The 23,398-nt window shown below is 36.1% G+C and overlaps 1 protein-coding gene across 3 annotated transcripts in view; it reads right to left on the bottom strand.

Annotated features, from left to right (window-relative positions):
• Nucleotides 1-23,398, bottom strand: part of TUSC3 (tumor suppressor candidate 3) — a 220,239-nt gene that overhangs the window by 77,339 nt on the left and 119,502 nt on the right. For all 3 annotated transcript variants that reach the window (XR_011144816.1, XM_068970022.1, XM_068970024.1), the window contains exons 5-6: nt 21,237-21,377; nt 6,166-6,255 (exon numbers count right to left, since the gene is read on the bottom strand). Coding sequence is in view for 2 of the 3 variants with exons in the window: in XM_068970022.1 (XP_068826123.1) it covers nt 6,166-6,255; nt 21,237-21,377 (231 nt within the window). In the remaining variant the exon portion in view is untranslated. The remainder of the gene's footprint in view (nt 1-6,165; nt 6,256-21,236; nt 21,378-23,398) is intronic.

The following is a 23,398-nucleotide window of genomic DNA, read 5'->3' as shown; positions in this document are numbered from 1 at the left end:
TTGGAGCCTAAGAAAATAAAGTCTGTCCCTGTTTCCACTGTTTCCCTATCTATATGCGATGAAGTGATGGGACCAGATGCCATTATCTTTGTTTTCGAATGCTGAGTTTTAAAGCCTGATTTTTCATTCTCCTCTTTAACCTTCATCCAGAAGCTATTTAATTTCTCTTCACTTGGTGCCATAAGGGTGGTATCATCTGCATATCTGAGGTTACTGATATTTCTCCTGGCAATCTTGATTCGCTTGTGCTTCATCCAGCAGGGCATTTCACATGATGTACTCTGTATATAAGTTAAGTAAGCAGGGTGACAATATACAACCTTGATGTACTCCTTTCACAGTTTTGATCCAGTCCATTGTTTCATGTCTGGATCTACTGCTTCTTGACCTGCATACAGGTTTCACAAGAGACAGGTAAGGTGGTCTCAGGAATGTACATAGACCCATTCTCTGTGTTAAACTGTGTGTATGTACGTAGGTTTTGTATGGTATTTATACGGTATTTTATTGATGCAAGAATAGGCCATTCAGTTCTCAGTGGCCTTTCAATCTCTCTGCTTATAGTATGAATGACAAGCCTGGCATTGAATGTTCTGCATCTCCTATTTCTCATAACTTTACAGCTTGTTTCAACAGCATTCTCTTTAATCTTTTACCTATAAGAAGATAGTTTGCTTAAATATGTGCTCTCTCTCTTTGACATGAAAACTACAAAGGGGTAGCATTTATTGATACCTATTTTTTTATAATACTCTCAATTTTCATAATGAGAACTTATTAATAATTTAAAGATCAGAAACTTCAAAAGCAAAAGCTGAAAGAAAAAGTCAAAGATTCGTATTTCAAAGAATAATGAGAGGAATCAGATAATAGAGAAAAACAGTATCTTTAAACCTCTAGGGTCTTATTAGGCATTAGTCATTTTATTTAAAAGGATTATGTTTGTCAAGGTTATGGAGCTTTCATGACATTTCAGCCTTATTTAATTAGTCAATCTCCATGCAGAAAACAGTAGGTACCAACTTGAATTCATAGACTGCTCAGGGCCCTAAGATTTCCTGGAATTTCTGTCAAAAATTTAAAATAGATTTTAGCATTAATGACCCATTAACAACCCATTACTAACCCATTACTAATATTTATGTCTAAACTTTATAAATATGTATTTTAAAATATTTTGTGTGATTATTATCAACTTAAGTCTCTGAATGACTCTCAATCACATTATGAGATCTACCATTTTAATTCTGGCTTCTACTTAGTCTATTATTTTTCCTCATTTGTAAAATATCTGCTCTCTGATCTCACAGCATTATGCCTAAAAGGTATAAAACTAGATATAACAAAGCCAAAACCCATTAAAAACTCCCATGTTACAGGAAAGACAGCAAATTTTTAAAGTCCAGCATGAAAGAACTCACCATCATTCAGAATTTAACTTTTTTTTTTAGAAACTCAACTATTTCTAGAAACCGTAGAGACATTCTGAATATAATTTTAAAGTATTAACAAAGTTAACTCACTTTACATTGAAATAATTCTTTATAAACAATTTTAATAGTTTCTCAAACCAACTATGACAAATCAAATAGTTGAAGCAAAACATTTTTGAAACTTCAGGAAAAATGAAAAATTAGCATTCAATTAGTTGTTATTTATGTGTAGCACCTACCTAAAAATAAATCTTTAAAATATAAATGGTTATTCAATTATGTTACTAGTATGAAAAACACAATAAAAATACTGTTTCATACCCTTACTCCACTAAATGTGCACTGGTCATCAAGAATTACTGCCAAATTACAAAATTCCTATATAAATATTCATAAGATACTCATCTGTCATTGTATTCCACTGAAAGAGATAAATAGCCTAATTATAGCTATTCTCAAAAACACAAATACTACATGGTAATTTCTTTTCAGAAATATAGGTTAACATATGAAGAAATTACCAACGAAGGACAGTGCTGATTTTCAAGTTGTATCTTGAAATTTAAGCACATCTATTATCCAAAAAAAAAAAAAAACCTATTCACTATTATTATTCTAATGGACAAGCATTATTTAAATTATAATTCTTTGCCAGTAACCAGTTGATGTTATAAAGCAAAGTTAATCTTCTATTTTGTTCAGTAACAGGAAAACACATTATTATGCAGATCAATTCATTAAAACAAAACTTAAACCACAGTTTTCTGTTTCAGTATATGTTGACATTAAGCATAAAAGAATGCAGGAAGGGATGTTCTTCTAAAAGATGTTAAAATTTAAAACAAGAAGAGAGCTATATACCAAGGGATGACTTTAACCTGCCCCTCTAACCTGCCTTTGTCTACACTGCTTAGCGATTAACATCTCACATTAGTCTAAAGCTGGATCCACATCTCTGGCCAAGAGCACATACAAGCAATTGATTTTGTCCAAGAAGCCTAATATGTTTCCAAGACTTTCATGATTTTTTCCCTGCAATCCTAATACTTTCTTCAAATATAAGAAAAAATTATATTTTTTAAAACAGAAGAGGGTGGAGAGTTTGGGACAAAATTCATCTTTTTGAATATCTTGGTTATAGGTATAAGTCTCATCATTTCTGTAACTTTTGATAAGGTGCTGAAAAGATAAGGTCCTGAAAAGCTAAAATATACACATTAAAAGTTATATACACTTTCAATGTATGTATTTTTCATTAACATACAAAGGTAAAGTTTTTTTCTTTTAAAAATATAGAAAATTCTGTTTTCTTAATGTGTTCCTCTGGGCCATTACAGGACCTCTACCTACTGGCCATGCCATTCTCTACCTACAAAACAGTAATACAACAATGTGGAACAGGATAAAAAATTGTCTAAAATCAATAGAGAAAATTTCTTTCCAGTCTAATCTGAACCTTAAAATAAATGTTCCTGTCATGTTAAGGTTACTAACTGGTTTATGCTAAATTAACAGGGACATGTTGATCCTATTACTCTTCTAACTAGTGAGAAAAAAAAAATGGAAAGAATTAAGATAATCCAATTTAAGAAAACATCTCCTAGTGTCTTTATAATCTTTTAAGAAAACATTTATTGAGGACCAGCTGTATGTAAGTGTAAAGATGAAAAACAAACTCAATGGTAAGAATTTGACAAATGTATATTTAAGGATTATGATGATAAAGGAATGCAGAGATACGTAAATAGGATAACTACATGTTTATAAGTAGGTAAAGGAAAAAAGAATTTCTAATGTAAGTAAATAATGCATTTCAGAGGGATGGCAGATTAGGTGGTGTTTGACGATGAGCATGTTTTGATAGCAATTCTGGGTGGGATGGAAGAAGCAAAAGCAGCACATACATAGGGGACAAGGGGCAGTACAGATACACTAACATGGAGTTTCTCTGCAAAGTAGCAGAGTCTCAGAATGCAACTGAAGATTACAATGGGGGTATTAGTGGAGAGCTACTTAGGATTTTCCACTTGACTGGAGATAACTTAGGTCCACATACATTGATATTTTGACTATAATCAATGTGCTTTAGCAATGTTCATCTAATGGCCTAAAATACTCATTTGTGAAGTCTAGTGCCCAGCATATGTTCAGTTAGCAACAGATGGCATCCATGTTGTTGTCACTGTTAGTGCAAACTTTCTTGGAGCTTACTCCAATAAACTACATGTGAAGGGATTAGAGTTTCATGATTTATCAAAGATTGAAATGGTTAAGATGAGAGAATGAAGGATGATAGAATATGACACTCTAATATGCCACTTTGGCCTAAGAATTTAAGCTGCAGGCACTGAGATGATAAAGCAGAGATGAGATGAAGCAGATATAAGAAAAGTTCTCTGCCTTCTCCCATCTCCCTAAAAGCAGGACCTAAATTTACAAAGGTGTCCCTTCTCCTTTCTCTACCAGGAAGGACAAAGGTTAACCCCTGGAGACAACTTTAGCTCCTTTTCAACTGCAAAGGTACCCGCTAAATTCTATCTGCATAGTAAACTTAATCTTTCCTTTTCCTGGTCACCTCCACATAACTGATTTTCCCTCAGTACTTTTCTTTTTGTCTTATAACAAAAGCTGGTACCTAAGCCTGAGGTCTAAGCCACTTCTAAGTGTTGTTCTTTTTTTTTTTCTTTCCTGAGTATCTTCCATGTATACATGAGGTATACATGGTAACAGATTTGGTTTTCTCTTGTTACTCTCTTTTATTACAGGGACCTCAGCCAAAGAGGGGCTCAGAACAGGAGAGGAAAAATTGTATTTCCTTCCCCTACACAAGCTAAAACATTTCATATATATTAGCAAATAATAAACAATAACAAAAAGCAGTGCTTCATTATTTTTACCTAAGCAATATTATTTTAGAAAAATATTGAGACAGGAATAAAAATAAAAGGTTTCCTAAATTTATACTTTTAAGTATCACTGACACCACAGTGATCAAATCTTTTGTGTCAGGCCCTTCTCTATGAAACAGGAATATATCAGGGACTAAAACAGATATAAAAAAATCACTTTGTGAAGTGCTTATATCCTACTGGGGTCCTGGCAAAAGGCAAACAAATGTAACACAAAATAAATAAATTATATAGCATGTTTTAAGTGATAAAGGAGAAAAAATTTAAAGAGGAAAGGGTGACAGTGAGTATGGATAATTTAGGGGAGGGCAGAGAAAACAACCACACTCTAAAAAAGGAGAGTCAGGAAGACTTGAAGAAAAGGGGACAATTTATTGTTTGATAATTACTTCCATTATTTTTTCTGTAAAATCTAATTCTGAATAGTTGAGATACTCAAATCACTTCTCTAAGTAGTGACAGATTTCGAAAATACATAGTACATCTAACAAAAAGCATATCTGGTTTAGAGTCTAACTTTGAATCTATATCCTAGACACCTATAGAAAATATCTGAAAATGATGATGGCAATATGAGACCAAACTGGTTATTATAATATGTAGTATTAGTGACTGCAACTCTGCTTATTTGCAACTAGTCCTTAAAACCTCATTGAGTCACCAGGGAGCATACAATAAATAAAATGAATTATATCCCTAAATTACAGTTCCACAAAGAAGTTCAAAGAAAGTCACAATCAATTTAGGAAGAAGAAACGAATAACTTGTTAGCTTTCTTTAATATTAAATATATGTGAAGTACTGTAAGCAATGAAGAATAAACCTCACAAGCTTACATTATACCTTTATAGAGAAATCATAACATTATTTGGCACAGAATAACAGTATTCCATTCAGAACCAAATTTCAGAAATTAAGAATTTATAACCATTTTATGTGTGATTGTGTGGTACTATCGTTAGATTTTAAAAGATAATCTTATTTTTTATAATTACCTACTGAAATATTTATGTGTAAATGAAATGATATTGGTAAGTTATTTCAAAAGAATCCTACAGCAGGTAAAGAGTACTGGGCAGGAGAATACATGGAACACGGCAGGTTATGAAGTGGCAATTAAGCTTGGTGATGAGTACATAAGGACTATCATATTCTTCTCTCAAAAATCTGTAAAAAGAAAAAACTAGAAAAAAGAGGCACATTTTAAAACAGCTAATAATCTTCGGTAACCTCTAATACTAAGCCTCAGAGACGGTATTTTGTAAAGTCGACCTATGACAATATGTGCCACTGGCCATTTTTGGTGGAAAGGGAAGGCAATAAGATAGTAGCAGTTACTAAAGTCAACTCTGCTACTGACAGAACTGCACGCCAATTTCACTTTCAATTTTGTGGCAGACTGTTCCTGGCTTTCTAATACAATGAATACCAGAGTTTTTAATGATCTTCTAAACTTCATTAAATTTACCAATGCTGGGATGCTCGTTAAAACTTTTTCTATTTCCTCTTTGGGCATTACATATTATTGCCATAGCAGTCTACAAAGTTGAAAAAATAATTTATGTATGTATATTTGGTATGGTAGGTACACTGAATTTTTTTTTAATCCATGCTAAAGCAGTCCTCACCATAAAATATATATGTACATACATACATATATATGTGTGTGCATGTGTGTATGTACATAGTGGAGGAACATGAGAAAAAAATGGAACATATATTTAGATTTACAAATAACCTTTTTCTTACTAAATATGAAATTTCTGACTGCCGTGTAAACAGGATTCAAGTTCATAATATTGATGCTTACAACATGCACTTACCACTTGTCCATTGTGTGGGTTTTTATGAGCATATGGTGGTCCACGGATGTGATTCCACATCTGGCCAGAAGTCATAGCAAAGACTATACACTGAAAAGACAGGGTACAGTGTTATACCATGCAAACTAAGAAATGGGGGAACACTGCATTCTTTAAAAAATGGTCATTAAACTACTTTCAAATACCATGTATATAAGCTCATCTGTTAAAAGCATTTTCATTTACTAATTATGGGACCTTTGGTAAGTAACTTATTCTTCTGCTGTCAGATTTGGTATCTATAAAATGGTGATACCAACTATGCTTAAGACATATATTAATGACCAAATTGGGTAACATATATAAAGTATCTGGCATGGTGACTGATAATCTCATATGTCCTAACCAGAGGTAAAGCATAGTTAAAAGCATAGATGAAACATGATGCTTCTAAATAGAGCCAGGAATAATTCACAGAAACCACATTACTGCTAGATCCAGCAAGAAAAGCTGTATTTGGAAAACTAATCTTAAAAATCTGAGGCATTATGGAGAGGGTAGAGGAGAGAGTATAAACCAGAAGTCACAGTCAATCTCTGTAACTCAAATGTAAGCATGTTTTGTTTAAATCACCTATGCTTAAATTTACAAACTTGGGCATCTTTAGACTAAAGTGTGTCTTCAGGTTAAACCACTTCTGAATGTCTCAGAACTTGCCCAGCTCACTGTTTTTGAGCTGCCTGCCTCTGGCAGGTAGCTGAGATGTATCAACAAAATTCAAGGACAGACTAAGCAATGTGACTAGGGATCTAAACATGTTAGATCTGCACAATTTGTAAAGGAGATAAGAGGACATAAAAGGGAACCAGTAGGATGGGGGAAATTACAGAGAGTTTTTAAACCCAAAGAATAAATCCAGATTCTGTTTCATAACTTCCTGGCAACCACTGCATTTCAGAAGAAACTGAAAATGATACAGCAAGATTAGAGAGATTAATATGAATCCTTTCCCTGTTTTCTTGATAATAACTTTGAACTTAACACAAGCTTCTTAAAAGCCAGATTTGACCTCCAGACTTTCCCTGGCTTGAGATATTTTCTGAAAACCAAGATTTTATAGAATACTTGCACTTTAGCCTTAGAAGGTACACAAGAATACTAGGCCCAGAGTGACATAGAGAATGATGTACCATCTAAAACATCATATAGGATGACCCACTGAGATGTTATGGGGAGGGAGGTGGGAGGGGGGTTCATCTTTGGGAACACATGTAAGAATTAAAGATTTTAAAATTTAAAAAAAAAAAGAAAAAAAAAACATCATATAAAAGTGGGAAATTGTTATATGAGAAAAATAAATTATATCTGTTTACAGAGGATCATATCAGTGATTTAAAGAATATATGAAAGTCAAATATTCTGTAGATTATAATAGTGTGAAAGGCAGAGTATATTTTAAAATCCAGGCAAAGATGTACCTAGTGAATAAACACATTTATAGTATAAGCAAATGACATTTTTGTTTTTATTAGACACTGTAAGATTAGGGTTCTGAATTTTTGAGGATCAAACTGTTGTAGTCACTAAATCAGCACTTAAATTGTATGTATTTCTGGTTTTACTTTTACCCATCTATATTCCTTCTCTTTTACTGCTTCAGTTGATATTCCTAACTGTGGTGGAAAAATGCATGATCAAGTCTGTATTTTAGAAGGATGGTACTAGCCACTGTGGAGAATAGACTGGGGAAAAGTGTAACTTGAGGCACAGACATCAGTTTGGAGGCTGATACACAAAACCGTTTGTGAGACTAGAGTGGCCAATTCCATGCCTACTGTTGTTCCTTGTTCAGTTGCTAAGTCCTGTCCGACTCTTTGCGACCCCGTGAACTATAACACACCACGCTTCCCTGTCTTTCACTATCTCCCAGTGTTTGCTCAAATTCAAGTCCACTATCATGTCATCCTCTGTCATTCCCTTCTCCTCTAGCCCTCAATCCTTCCCAGCATCAGGGTCTTTTCCAATGAGTCAGTTCTTCCCATCAGGTGGCCAAAGTGAGCTTCTGCATCAGTCCTTCCAATCAATACTCAGGGGTGACTTCCTAGGATTGGCTGGTTTAATCTCCTTGCTGGCCAAGGGACTCTTGAGAGTTTTTCCAGCATCACAGTTCAGAAGCATCAATTCTTTGGCACTCAGCTTTCCTTATGGTCCAACTCTCATATCCATACTGACTACTGTGAAAACCATAGCTTTGATTATATGGACCTTTGTTGGTGAAGTGGTGTCTCTGCTTTTTAGTACACTATCTAGGTCTGACTCATTGGAAAAGACCCTGATGCTGGGAAAGATTAAGGGCAGGAGGAGAAGGGGACAACAGAGGATGAGATGGTTGGATGGCATCACCGACTCAATGGACATGGGTTTGGGTGGACTCTGGGAATTGGTGATGGACAGGGAGGCCTGGTGTGCTGCGGTTCATGGAGTCGCAAAGAGTCGGACATGACTGAGCAACTGAATTGAATTGATCTGAACTGAACTAGGTTTGTTGAGGCTTTTCTTCCAAGAAGCAAGCGTCTTTTAATTTCATGGCTGCAGTCACCATTCACAGTGATTTTAGAGCACAGAAAATAAAGTCTGTCACTGTCCTTTTCATCCAAAGTTCATCCACTTTTCATTCATCTATTTGTCATGAAGTGATGGGACCAGACACCATGATCTTTGTTTTATGAATGTTGAATTTTAAGGCAGCTTTTTCACTCTCTTTCACCTTCATTAAGAGGCTCTTTGGGTCCTCTTTGCTTTTTGCCATTAAAGTGATATCATCTGTATATCTGACGTCATTGATATTTCTCCTGCCATATTGATTCCAGCTTAAGTCATTACTTGAGCATTGTAATGACTGGCATTTTGCACAATGTACTGTGCATATAAGGTAAATATGCAAGGTGACAATAAACAGCTTTGACATACTCCTTCCCCAATTTGGAACCAGTCCATTGTTCCATATCCAGTTCTAATTATTGCTTCTTGTCCTGTATACAGGCTTCTCAGGAGATAGGTCAGGTGGTTTGGTATCCCCATCTCTTTAAGAATTTTTCATGGTTTGTTGTGATCCACACAAAAGTTTTAGTGTAGTTAATGAAGCAGAAGTAAATATTTTTCTGGAATTCCCTTGCTTGCTTTATGATCAAACAAATGCTAGCAATATCATCTCTGGTTCCTCTGCCTTTTCTAAATCCAGCTTGTACATCTGGAAGTTCTCAGTTCACATAATGCTGAAGTCTAGCATGAAGGATTTTGACCATTAATTTGCTAGCATGTGAGATGAGTGCAATTGTGCGGTAGTTTGAGCATTCTTTGCCATTGCCTTTCTTTGGGATTGGAATGAGAACTGACCTTTTCCAGTCCTGTGGCCACTGATGAGTTTTCCAAATTTGGTGGCATATTGAATGCAGCAATTTAACAGCATCATCTTTTAGGATCTGAAATAGCTCAGCAGGAATTCTATCATCGCCTCCACTAGCTTTGTTCATAGTGATTCTTCCAAAGACCCACTTGACTTCACACCCCAGGATGTCTGGCTCTAGGTTTGTGACCATACCATCAGTTATCCAGGTCATTATGACCTCTTTTGCACAGCTCTTTTGTGTATTCTTGCCACATATTCTTAACCTCTTCTGCTTCTGTTAGGTCCTTGCCATTTTTGTACTTTATCATGCCCATCTCTATATGAAATGTTCCCGTGGTACCAAGGGAACAATTCCATAGTAGTCACATAATTGAGCAATTTAGATAAACAGAAATATTTACGAGATGGAATCAACAGACTTCATTGATTGATTGACATGATAGAAAATAGTAAAAAATTAACCTCTGGGTTGCTGATCTGAAGAACAATGTACAGTCAATAGTGCCACCCAATGAGATAAAGAATAAGGAAGAAGCTTGTGAGGGTAAAAAGGAACAAAGTCACACAGATTTGGAGTTGAGTGTTTTTAATTATTTTTTTTAACAATAGGTCTTTGTTGGTAATTTATTTTAAACACAGCAGTGTGTACATGTCAATTCTCAATCGCCAATCTGTCCCTCCCCACAAGCCCTTCTCTCTGGTAACTGTTTTTTCTAACATCTGTTTCAAAAATAAGTTCATTTGTATCATTTTTTTTTAAAGATTCTGCATGTAAGTGATACCATATATTTCTCTGTCTTCAGTTAGTACGATAATGACCGGGTCCATCCATGTTGTAGGCAGTGGCTACATCTACATCTTGTTAATGCCACACTTGCCTAAGATTCCTACAGAGCCAACCTCTTTATATTTGGGGTCTATATATGGTTTTCTGTGAAGCCTTTCCAGACTAATTTACTCATTTGACAATTGTTTACTGGACAGTAGGAATATAGCAATGAATAAGGTAAAAATAATCCCTGCCCTTAGGTGAAGATCCTCAGTAAGTGACTTGTGCTCTGAGTCATAAAAAATAAGTAGGCATTCCTCCTTCACTCATTCAACATTTATATACCAAGAATTGACTATATATTCAAGAGGGCATCCCTGCTGGCTCAGATGGTAAAGAATATGCCTGCAATGCAAAAGACCTGGCTTTGATCTCTAGGTCTGTTTAAGAAGCTGAGAATAAAACAAAGAACAAAAATACAAGGTAGACACTATCCTCATGGAGCTTGCATTCTATAGGGAGAAAATAGTAAAAAAAAAAAAAAAAAAGTAATTAAATTATATGATGAAAATGCTAGTTGCTCAGTCATATCTGACTCTCTCCGACCCCATGGACTGTAGCCTGCCAGGCTCCTCTGTTGATGGGATTCTCCAGGCAAGAATACTGGAGTGGGCAGCCATTCCCTTCTCCAGGGGAGTTTTCCTTGACTGAGTGACTGAACCCAAGTCTCCTGCATTGCAGGCAGATTCTTTACCATTTAAGCTACTAGGGAAATCCAAAATAATTAGAGACAATGAAAAATGAACAGTAGGGAAGGAGAAAAGAAGTCATGAGAGAAGGATTGCAGTTCTTATGAGTGGTCAGCAGGGGCCTCTCCAAGACAGTGGAGCTTTCATCAGAGATCTGAAGATGTTGACAAGCCAGGAAAATACTTGGGAAAAGAGGGAAGAGCCAGTGAGCCAGGCTGTGTTGAAGGAGAATATCTGGCATATTAAGAGACAGTAAAGAAGCCAAGAGGACTGAAGGACAGTTGCTGAGGAGAGAAGAAACATAAGGTTTGGTGAATAGTGCAAGGCCAGATCCCAGAGCCCCTGGGTTGGAAAATTAATCATATGGTGTGTAAAGGTGGAAGCTGGGATACAGTTCAAATGCTATTGCAAGAAGTGGACTATTAAATAATTAGGCCTTAAAGGTGGTAAGTAGGGTGAGAAGTTGTTGGAATCTAGATGTATTTTGGAGGGAGAACCAAGAGGATTTTCTGAGATTAGATGTAGGGTATAGGAGGAAAGAAGTGGTGAGAAAAGACAGGTTTTTGACTTGAACAACTGGAAAAATAAAGTTGCCATTAACTGAGAAATCAAAGGTGTGGGGCAATTAGGTTTGGGGACTGAGCTTAGGAGTCTGTTTTGAGACACGTGGTAGGCTTCCAGGTAGAGATGCAGGATGAACAAGTTGGATTTATCAGTCTGGAGTTTACAGGGATATCTGGCCCCAAGATAAAACTCAGGACTCAATAATAAACAGCATTTCCTGAAGGAGAGCACGGCAACCCACTCCATTTTTCTTGCATAGCTGGAGAATCCCATGGACAGAGAGCCTAGTGGGCTACAGTCCATGGGGTCACAAAGAGTCAGGCATAACTGAAGCGACTTAACATGCACACAACAGACAGTCTTTAAAGCTGGACACCAATTAAATATAGATAGGATGAGCAAGATCCAGAAGATTCTCCAAAGTAGGAAGTGAAGGAGATAACAAACAAATGAGCAAAGATGATTAAGAAGTAGCAGTGAGAGAAGTGTGGCCCCCTGGAACACGAGAAAATGGTTGTGGACGAAGAAATAAGTTGTGTAGATACTCTTGCAAGACCAGTGATGTGAAATAAACCCCAAACTAATATCTGAATTTATGTCCCTGGAAAATATCTGTGCCCTAGACTAGAGCATTTTCAATGGAACAGTGAGTGAGACAAAAGCCTTATGAGAAAAGAAGGAAACAATATAGACAATTGTTTCAAGGAGTTTTGCTATAAAAGGGATCGGGTAAACAGGACAGTTTCTGGAAGGGAAAACAGCAGTATGTCTCTTCAGGATGAATAAGGAGCTGTGTGCCTTGCTAATGAGAAAGGTTCAGTAATAAAAGAAAAAATAAGGATGACAGAGAAAGAGGGGAGATTGTCAATGCACTGTCACTGAATACCAGTGCAGAGCAGGAATGAGACCTAGTACCCAAGTGGGGGTGTTAGCCTTACAAAAGAGTAGAAATGGTTCAAGTAACAGAGAACAGACTCCAAGGGGCCATGCATAGAATGCAGGGGTGGAAGGAGATCTGGGTACTTAAACGAGATAAAAACAAAACTTCATTTTCACTGTCTGATAAGTATGCAGTTGACAGATCACAATAGTTTTAACAGCACCTGTTTCATACTCTAACATTTTCATATTATAACAGTTACAGTGGATATCTCAAAACATCTGTTTATACTCTTAACTACTTCAAAACTGTGGTAGTTACTAGATCCACACTAGGTTTGGTGATTTAATCCATTAATAAGGAAAGGTATAAACTACAGTATTACAAATGTTATATACACATGAGAAAATGCTCAAATTTTAAAATGAGAAGTTAAAATTCAATAGCAGTAGCTATATTACATATGGTTTGTTATAGAAGTTTTTAAAAATCCATTTTAATACATAATTTATTCAAGATTCTAAGAAATGGTTCAACAAAACAAAAGCAGGCTTAAACATGGCATACTTGCTTCATCATTTGAAGTAGTGACAGATATATTTACAGTATTTATAATTACACACAGAGCTGTGGGCACTTCTCACAACATAATAAAATACCAAATAAACTTTGACAGTGCAAAATGGCCTCGATTACAATTCTTTCTCTAAAATAAGTATAAATGGTATTTATTTTTTTACGTTAATAATGGAAATGTCTAGCACTTTGCCACTCTAATTTGGAAATTTTAAATTTTTATAATTAAACTACAAGTTTACTCTTGTATCTTATTTACTAAAATATTCATGCAAAAAAGGACATGATTTAAAGGGTACAGATTAATGAATTTTAACATGAATACACCATTATAACTAACACTGAGATCAAGTAGAATACTATTAAAAAACAGTCCACTGGTGCCTTTTCCTAATTATTTACCTCCATAGACCTCTGAAGGGGTAAGAAAATTTTCTTGAAAATGCTGCATCATACAGTATGTGTATACTAGGCTTTAGTGGCTTAACTACCACCTATATCTCTCTTTAGAACAGTATCTCCTCTGATTCTGTGTCTAGTTTTTTTTGTGTGTGTATGCATATTTCACAGTTTGTTTATATATTCCCCTGTTTATGGACACTATGGAGAAGGCAATGACAACCCACTCCAGTACTCTTGCCTGGAAAATCCCATGGATGGAGGAGCCTGGTGGGCTGCAGTCCATGGGGTCGCTAAGAGTCCGACACGACTGAACGACTTCCCTTTCACTTTTCAATTTCATGCACTGGAGAAGGAAATGGCAACCCACTCCAGTGTTCTTGCCTGGAGAATCCCAGGGACGGGGGAGCCTGGTGAGCTGCCGTCTATGGGGTTGCACAGAGTTGGACACGACTGAAGCGACTTAGCAGCAGCATGGACGCTATATTGTTTGTTTCAAAGTATACTTGTGAATAAAACTTCTATGAATATTCAAAGACAAGCCTTTGTATGTACACACGTTTTCATTTCCTTTTGATAAATAACCAGAAGTGAAATTGAAGAAAGATACCATTTAATATTTCCACCAGTAATATATGAAGACTCATTTTCCTGCATATCTGTCCTAACCCTAATGTCACCTTTCTTTGAAATTTGAGCATATTTAATAGGCTTCTATTGGTAACTACTTTGGTTTTAATTTACATGTTCCAAATGACTAAAAATGTAAGCATCTTTAAATGTTTCTTGGGACCATTTCTACATCTTCTTTTACGAAGTGTCTGTTCAAACCATTTACCCATTTCTCTCTGCCTGTTTTTCAAATTAATTTATTTGTTGTTTTTGCTATTGAGCTGTATGAGTTTTTTATCTATCCTGGGTTGACGTTCAGTCGCCCAGTCGTGTCCAACTCGACCCCATGGACCACAGCGTGCCAATACTTTATTCTGGGTATTAACCCCTTAACAGATACATAGTTTGCAAATATTTTCTCTGATTCAGATGATCTTTTCATTTTGTTGATGGTTTCCTTTGCTGTACAGAAGCTTCTTGGTTTGATGCAGACCCCACTTATTTTTGCTTGTTTTGCGTTGGCATTTTATGTCAAATACAAAAATTTAACACCAAGAACAACGTCAAAGAGCTTACCACATATGTTTTCTTCTGGGAGTTTTACAGTTTCAGGTCTTGCATTCAAATCTTTTCTCCATTTTGGGTTAACTTTTTTTGTGTGGCTAAGGTAGGGGTCTGGTTTTATTCCTCTGCATGTGGCTGTCCAGTTTTCCCAACACCATTTATTGATGAGACTGTCCTTTCCTGAACACCTATTCTTGTTTCCTTTGTCCCAAACTGATCCCATATGTGTGTTTATTTTTGTGCTGTCTATTCAGCTCCATTGATCAGTATGTCTATTTCTAAGTCCAGTACCCTTGTATTTTGATTACTACAGTTTTATAATAAAGTTTGAAATCAGGGCGTGTGATGCCTCCAACTTTGCTTTTAAGAGTTCTTTGTCTATTCAGCATCTTCTGTGGATCCATACAGACTTTGGGACTGTTTCTTCTGTTTCTGTGAAAAGTGCCTTTGGAATTTTGATAGTAATTGCACTGAATCTATAGACTGCTTTGGGTAGTATAATATTTGGTAGTAAATATTTTAACAATACTAATGCTTCCAACCTATGTGCAAAGTGTAACTTTCCCTTTGCTTGTGTCATTTTCAATTTCTTTCATCAGTGTCTTAGTAGTTACTTGTGTACAGGTCTTTAAACTCCTTGGTTAAACTTATTCCTAAGTTATTTCATTCTTTTTGATGAATTGTGAATGAAACTGGTTTTTTAGTTTAACTGATAGTTTGATATTAGTATGTGGAAGTGCCTCATTGTTCTGTATACTGATTTTTTTATCCTGCAACTTTACTGAATTCATTTATTAATTCTCAGAGTAAGAGTCAGACACAATTGACCAACTAACACTTTCACCCCTAGAAGAGGAAACGGCAACCCACTCCAGTATTCTTCCCTGGAAAATTCCAGGCCAAGCAGCCTCATGGATTGCAAAAAGTCACACAACACTGAGCGACTAACACTTTCACTTCCATATACAGTATTATGTTATCTGAACAAGTGACAGTTTTACTTCTTCCTTTCTGATTTGGATGTCCTTTTTCTTGCATAACTGCTCTCACTCGAACAGCGAATATGTCAAAAGTGCTCAAAGTGTACATCCTTGCTTTCTTCCTGATCTTAGAGGAAAAGCTTACAGCTTTGTACCTCTGAATAACATGTTAGCTGTGGGTTTATCATATAAAGCCTTTATTATGTTGAGGTATGTTTCCTCTATTAAGAAATTTTATGATGAATGGAGAACAGAAGCTAGGGGATCACTCCATGTACTGGATATTCACACTGAGGCTTATTTGTAGCTTTATAATAAGCAAAAAACTTAAACAAGCACATTCAAATGCGAAAGAAAGGGTAAGTTCATCTGAGTAACTTTTAAATGTCTGAGTTTATATAGGCCATTACCTCTCCTCATTGAAGAAAATTAAATGCTAAACGTATTAAGAAAAGTATACCCTAATAAGATATTAACTCATTTCATTATATTGTTGTCATACTCCTGACATGAACAAAATTATACATTTGGCTATATACAAAAATTACCTATAAACAGACATGAGTGAGTGAGTTAAGTTGCTCAGTCGTGTCCGACTCTCTGCAACCCCATGGACTGTATAGCCTACCAGGCTTCTCTGTCCATGGGATTTTACAGGCAAGAATACTGGAGTGGGTTGCCATTTTCTTCTCCAGGAGATATTCCCGACCTAGGGATTGAACCTGGGTCTCCTGGATTGTAGGCAGAAGCTTTACTGTCTGAGCCACCAGGGAAGTCCATAAACAGACATACCTATCTTCAAATGGCCAAATGATTCAACTACCTAATGGGAAAAGCTGTTGGTTAGAAGTTACGTCACTGGAAACAAATATTATCAGCAGTTATTTGCTTCTCACTTGTAAATATGCCACAGAGATAATACCTGTATGATATTACAAAGTATTAATGCATAATTTTATTCAAGAAAAATTTGAAAGAAAAAGGAGCTTACTCCACTCTGAAATCAGAGCTGCCCTGTAGTTCAGAATGCTCACAAAAAACACATTTCTACTGATATAACATAATGTATAGATGCCAAAGAAACTTTCATAAATTGTGAAAATTATGTAGTAATAAATATATTAATCTGGAGCTTACATTTTTCATAGAACATAATTAAACCAATATAATGTGTTTGAGACAGAAGAAATATGGCATATGAATCATCCTACAATGCAGAGCACTGGTGTTAAAAAGCAGAGAACAGCTTCTATCCTACTGAGATTTACTGTGATAATAAGGCTTGGGTTATTAGATCTTTTTAAATGATGTTTTTATCTTTCACAATTTTAATTGGGGATTTTTAGGAGGTTTTTGTGTTTGAAATGGATGCAACTACTCATCACATTCATACTCCTGGTTTGAAATGACAGTCATCTATGAGGAGCATTAGCCTGCCGTAGGAGAAGGCAATGGCAACCCACTCTAGTACTCTTGCCTGGAAAATCCCATGGACGGAAGAATCTGGTAGGCTGTGGTCCATGGGGTCGTGACGAGTAGGACATGACTGAGTGACTTCACTTTCACTTTTATGCGCTGGAGAAGGAAATGGCAACCCGCTCCAATGTTCTTGCCTGGAGAATCCCAGGGACAGGGGAGCCTGGTGGGCTGCCGTCTATGGGGTCGCACAGAGTTGGACACGACTGAAGCAACTTAGCAGCAGCCTGCCATAAAGCTCTGCATTAAGGGCTACAAAACATAGCATTTTACACAACCATTCTACTTTAAACTCATCATGAAACAGGTACTCTGTAGGCTTTTTATCATCCTCCATCTTAAGGGGGTGGAGGAAGTTTGGAAAGCAGAGTGAAACCAAACCGGAACCAATGCTTTATTTAGCTCTATAAACAACCAACAGTACCTAATATATACGTTAACAAGCATTTTTCCCCCTAGGAAGCATGAGACCAAGAACAACTTATGACTATTCCTTCACCTATTTTTTTTAAAGCTCAAAACCAGGAAGCTATAATATCTATGTATGTTTTAACATTTGCATATGTTACTTCCTCTATGCCAGGAAATTGCAAGCTTTGTCTCTATCCTCCACCTTAGAGCACTATGAATAGATTTCTCTCCCCAGCATACACTTGATTCTTAATCCCATGACTCATATACAATAATATGAAATAATAATGAAAAAGAAAAAAAAAAATTACCAGCCCTAGAATAGTCTGCTCAGAATTAAGGACTCAGAGGTACTCCAGCATGTGTTCAAAGGTAAGACACAACTGCTACTTGTATGTATACTAGTTCTTTACTAAGACACAGAAATTCTCCACCAAACTGCTTTCCTCATTATTTTCCTTGTGCATACAGTTTTTACATTACAAAACTGCTGCGCTGTTGTACAGAGTTCATTACTATTTTTATTTTAAGAACTTCATTTTACTGTGCAAGCCAAGGATTTCAGCGTTTCTGCAAATCAGATAACAGTATTTTGCCAAGAATTATTTCAAAATATATCATTTCCAAAGAAGAATGAGATATTGGTTGTTTTAAATAAATAAATGTCTAGCAATCTTAGTAAATGATTCAGCATTTTGGATGGCCTCTTAACTTTGTAAGGATATCTCAAAAATTGGATTAAAAAGGACTGGAATTGGGCAAACCCAGTTTTGCATGTAAAATAGTTTTGCTTTACAAAGAATCAAGTTTGGTGGTGGTAATGGTGACAGAAAATGGTAAAGGGGATTTAAATTATTTCTGACCTCACTGTTTAAGCTTCATAAGCCATCAGCAGATGAGAAAAAAAAATCTGTTTAATTCAACATTTTATATTCAGAGTTTTCAAGCATATTGTTTGAAAACATGTCTGTTTTCTGCAGCCTGTTATGGCTTCTGAAAGGCTGCCATTGGGGAGTAGACATACCTGCCAAGATTTCCTTCTCAAGTATGTGTCTATGAATGTTAGAACATCTTCTGTTATGCCAAGCTCATTAGCTTTCAAGGATTCAAAGAAAAAAAAAAAAATCTGTGTGATGTGGCAGAGGGTGTGAGAGAATTGACCATTTAAGTACTAACATTTATTTGCCATATAAATGTTCTTAGACATTTACTTAGAGTCGTAATGGCTCACTGCATCCACTGGATTAAACATCCAGCGTATAAGGCACAGGCCAGATTTGGAGAACTCAACACTGTGAAAGGGCTTCCTTGGTAGCTCAACTGGGAAAGAATCCGCCTGCAATGCAGGAGACCCTGGTTGGATTCCTGGGTCAGGAAGATCCCCTGGAGGAGGGCATGGCAACCTACTCCAGTATTCCTGCCTGGAGAATTCCCATGACAGATGAGCCTGGCAGGATACAGTCCATGGGGCCACAAAAAGTCGGACACAACTGAGCAACTAAACATAGCACTGTGAAAAGTACAAAGTCTTAAGTTAGATGTACACAGAATCCTATCCCAGGTGTGAGGTTCTGCAAATTGAGTTTACTGAATCTGTTTCCTTGTCTGTAAAATGATGATGACAGAAATTCCTTTTCATAGTTATTATAAAGAATAAGCATAAGAAACATAACCCCCAAAGAAGGAAGAGATGCCCTAATGTCCATTATTACTTACAGTAATTACTCTATGTCTCTTCTTGAGGAGTGAAATTTAGTCATTTAGTTGTGTCCAACTCTTTTGTGACCCCATGGACTGTAGCCCACCAGGCTCATCCATGGAATTCTCCAGGCAAGAATACTGGAGTGGGTTGCCATTTCCTTCTCCAGGGGATCTTCCCAACCCAGAGATCGAACCTGGGTCTCCCACATTGCGGGCAGACTCTTTCCTGACTGAGCCACCAGGGAAGCCACTTCTTGTGAGGAGGGAGAATAGCGTAGGCAGGCTTATCATCTGAGTCTACTGCAGACACATGGTTACACTGTAAGCAGTCTTAGTTTTTCAGTAGACTGAAACAGTGACAAAATTTGGTATAATGCTGAAATACTGAAGGAATTTTAACCTTCCAACAACACTTTGAAAGAAGGCATTTTTTTTTTTTCACCAAGACAGTGGGTGGCTTAACTGCATGAAGCAACCTGAAAACCAGACTGAGCAACATCTAAAACACTTTTAAACTTAATGACTATGGTGACTGAGATCACCCACTGGATCCAATTACAGTAACTGGAGTACAACTAATAAATCTCTTTAATATTTTCTCACGTTTTGATAACCTAGTTAAACTTTCCTTGAAAAATCTTCCTCACGCTAAAAAAAAAATCCAAACTTCAAAATCTTATTTCTCTACCACAAAGCCACAGAGGATCTCCTTGAATTTCAAGACATTAGCTATTATTGCACATGATGGGTGCTTTAAGGTGAGTTACCTGGGATGCTCACTTATCAGTCTGTCCTACTGTATCTAACTCAGTCATAAACACCACTGTTCGCTGAAAAATGGAAGGATGGAGGGCTACCGCATGAAGGTAAAGCCAACAAACTGACACTTAGCTGTAAACGCATATATATGGATACATACACATATTAAATAGCTTCATTTTTTATATTCTGTTTATAAATCTTTTATACATCTTTTGTTACTTTTAAGTTATCATTGAAGTACCATTATTTTCTTCTTCCTTTTGGGAAAGAGATTTTATTTTTAATCATCGAAATTGTTTACGGTATAAAAATCTTAATGATTACTGGAGACCTTGAATCCAGAACACTGTTCAACTCTAGTATTAATTTTATTTTTCTCTGTAAATTGTGACAAAATTTTCATGTAGACAGTCATATAGGCAAATCACAAATTAAGTAAATAGTAACATCTCTTTCTTCACAGTTTTTTATTCCCTGTATTTCTTTCTCCGTATGCTTTGACCAAGATCACAAGTAAAATGATGAAGAGCAGATGACTGTAGGCATCATTACTCAGATATTTGCTAGAGATTTTAAGATACTGTTAACCTAATAACATGTTATTTTAATATAATGGCTATTAGTTTAACCTAATAAACATGAATGATGTCACACACTCCAGGAAGCCTGTCATGACTTTTTGGTACTCAAGATTAGGTGTCCTTCCTATGTAGTATGTAATCCTCTAATCCTGTGTGCTTACTTTATCTCTTGATTAGTATGATTAGTATCCCTGCAGTGAATTACGATCAGGTGGGGTGTATGTCTTACCTTTATATCCCTGGTACCTAATAATTATCAGGCACATAGTAGAGACAAAAGAAGAGAGTTGCTGGGAAAAAACTGCTGAATGAGTACATTTCCAAGTGCTTCAGACTCAAACAGTCTAAAAGTATTTTCAGTGTAATTAGTAAAAATACAGTAATCCCTAGTGTATTTCTAAATGTATTCACCAAACATTTATTTAGCACTCGTAATATGCCAAGTACACATGGAAAGACATTACATTTTAGTTGTGAAAATTGAAGGAAGAGAGCACAATCTACATTAACGGTGAACTTAAGTTATAGCACCTAAGTCCTAAAAGTTAATTCTTCTAATCCAGATTTGATTTTCATTACAGTTATAATCTGGATCACTTTGTTAATATTATACAACTTGGACCATTACCCAAAGAAACAGGGTGAATGTGTTAACATACCAGAGACACCATGGCCCAACCAGTCTTGTTATAGATGAACTCCAAGTTGTTCCTTCTTAAATAGAGCAAACCACCCACAAGTGACACCAACAAAGCCAAAGCAATGGTGCCAGAGTAGTTGGGTGGCCTGAAGACACGAATCTGTAACAACACAATGAAACGTTTTAAAGTTAAAGAAAAATATTAATTTTTTCTCTGATATTCTTTTCCTTCTGATCTTTAACACATGTAATTCAGAAAGGTACCACTTTACTTTTCATACCAGGCACTAACATTCCTTTTGTTCTTTATGAGTCAAAAATATATGCCCTAAAACATCATGGCTATGTAACAAAACATGCTCTTCTGGTGCTTTTAGGTGAATACAGTTAAATATATGCAAAACCTACTTATATTCAACCCAGAGCTATGGTTCATGATGATTAAGCAGATGAGCATGATGATCCCAAACACGGGATCATCTGGTAAAAAGGAGGGGTGAGATGGGGGGACTACTACTTGTATTATTTCATATTGGAATTTTTTAAGACATTTTCTTTTAAACAACTTTATTGAGCTTTAATCCATATACCATACAATCCACCCACTGAAAGTGTACAATGCAGTGATTTTTTTTTTAAGCATATTCAGATAAGTACAGCCATCACCACAGTCAGTATCAGAATATTTGAATAACTTCAAAAGGAAATCCCATTCCCTTCTGGCATCCACTCCCTTACTCCTCTCGCCCTCCAGCCTTAAGCAACCATTAATCAATCTACTTTCTGACTCCATACGTTTACTCTGCAATTTCATATAACATGCAGTCCTTTGTAACTGGCTTCTTTCACTCAGTATGATCCTCTCAAGGTTCATCCTTGTTGTAAAATGTGCCACTGCTTCATTCCTTTTCATGGCTAGTATTTCCTCATGTGGATATCACACTTTGCTTATCCATTAGCCAAATAATCAGTTGGATATTTGGGTTGTTTGCTCCTTACAGCTCTGTATGAATAATGCTGCGGTAAACATTTTGCATAAGTTTTTGCATAGTGTATGTTTTCTTTTCTCTTACATATGTATACCTAGGAGTAGAACTGCTGGGTCACATAGAAACTCTATGCTTAATGGTTTGAACTGTCAAACTGTTTACCAAAGTGGTTGCACTATTTTGCATTCCCACAAGTGGTGTATGAGGATTCCTATTTACCCAACTTACTTTACAAGGTGAAATACTTTACAAGAACAAAGAGGCCAGCATGAAGGGGCTCCCACTAATCATACCTAGAACAATTTTGGTACCAAAATATTTAAGCGTAGTACTAACAATCACTGGAGGGAAAAAACAATATAAGATTGTGTACCAATGAACGAGTGAAATACAAAGAGGGGAGGGCTCTTGCTTACAGTAAAATGCCAAGGATCAATCTGAAATATGGACAAAGTGCTAGAACGGGAACATCATCACTCTACAACCAGCATGATGGAATCTGGATCAGGTAAGAGTCATCAATGGATGCTAAATACCGAGAAAATTTTCATGAGGAGCAGCATATCTGCATGACCCTCAATGTCTCCATACAGGGAGCTTACTATTTAGGAGGGAGAGGGTAGGTCAACTGAGAAAACTAGAATATGTACAGAAGCTCAAACAGAAGTAGTATATTAATGTGAGTCTGTGAACGTGATAACTGTATGGTCCTGTACTTCTTAGGAAAGACAATACACCTTAAAATGATTCAGAAAAAAATGTGTGTGGGTATGTAAGTATGTGTGTAGAGACAGGGTGAGGATGGGTAAGAGAGTAAGAATGGCAAAGCAAAAGCCATAAAAAGTTAAGAGTATGTGAATCCTGATATAGGGTATACATTGAGACGAGACTATTTCCATTCGTAGAACTACTTAAAGTTTGAAATTATTTCCAAATATGTATTTTTTTTTTACGAATGTGGATCTGTCAACAACATATAAGTGTGATAAATAGTTTTAATCAGAAATTATTCTAACCTGAGTATTTCTTATAAAGAACTAATAGTACTTTCCAATGTTACATTTAATATTTTGTACCAAATAAATGATACATTGTAGAACTGAATATCTGCCTAAATATTTTCACCAAAATATCATTAATACCTATATTATGTACAATGATAGTAGTATGAGAGACAGCTATCTCAAATGAG

The sequence above is a fragment of the Capricornis sumatraensis genome, chromosome 4 (genome assembly GCF_032405125.1).
Source record: "Capricornis sumatraensis isolate serow.1 chromosome 4, serow.2, whole genome shotgun sequence".
Taxonomy (NCBI): domain Eukaryota; kingdom Metazoa; phylum Chordata; class Mammalia; order Artiodactyla; family Bovidae; genus Capricornis; species Capricornis sumatraensis.
Note: the sequence above shows the minus strand (reverse complement) of the source record. Positions and strands in the feature narration are given on the sequence as shown.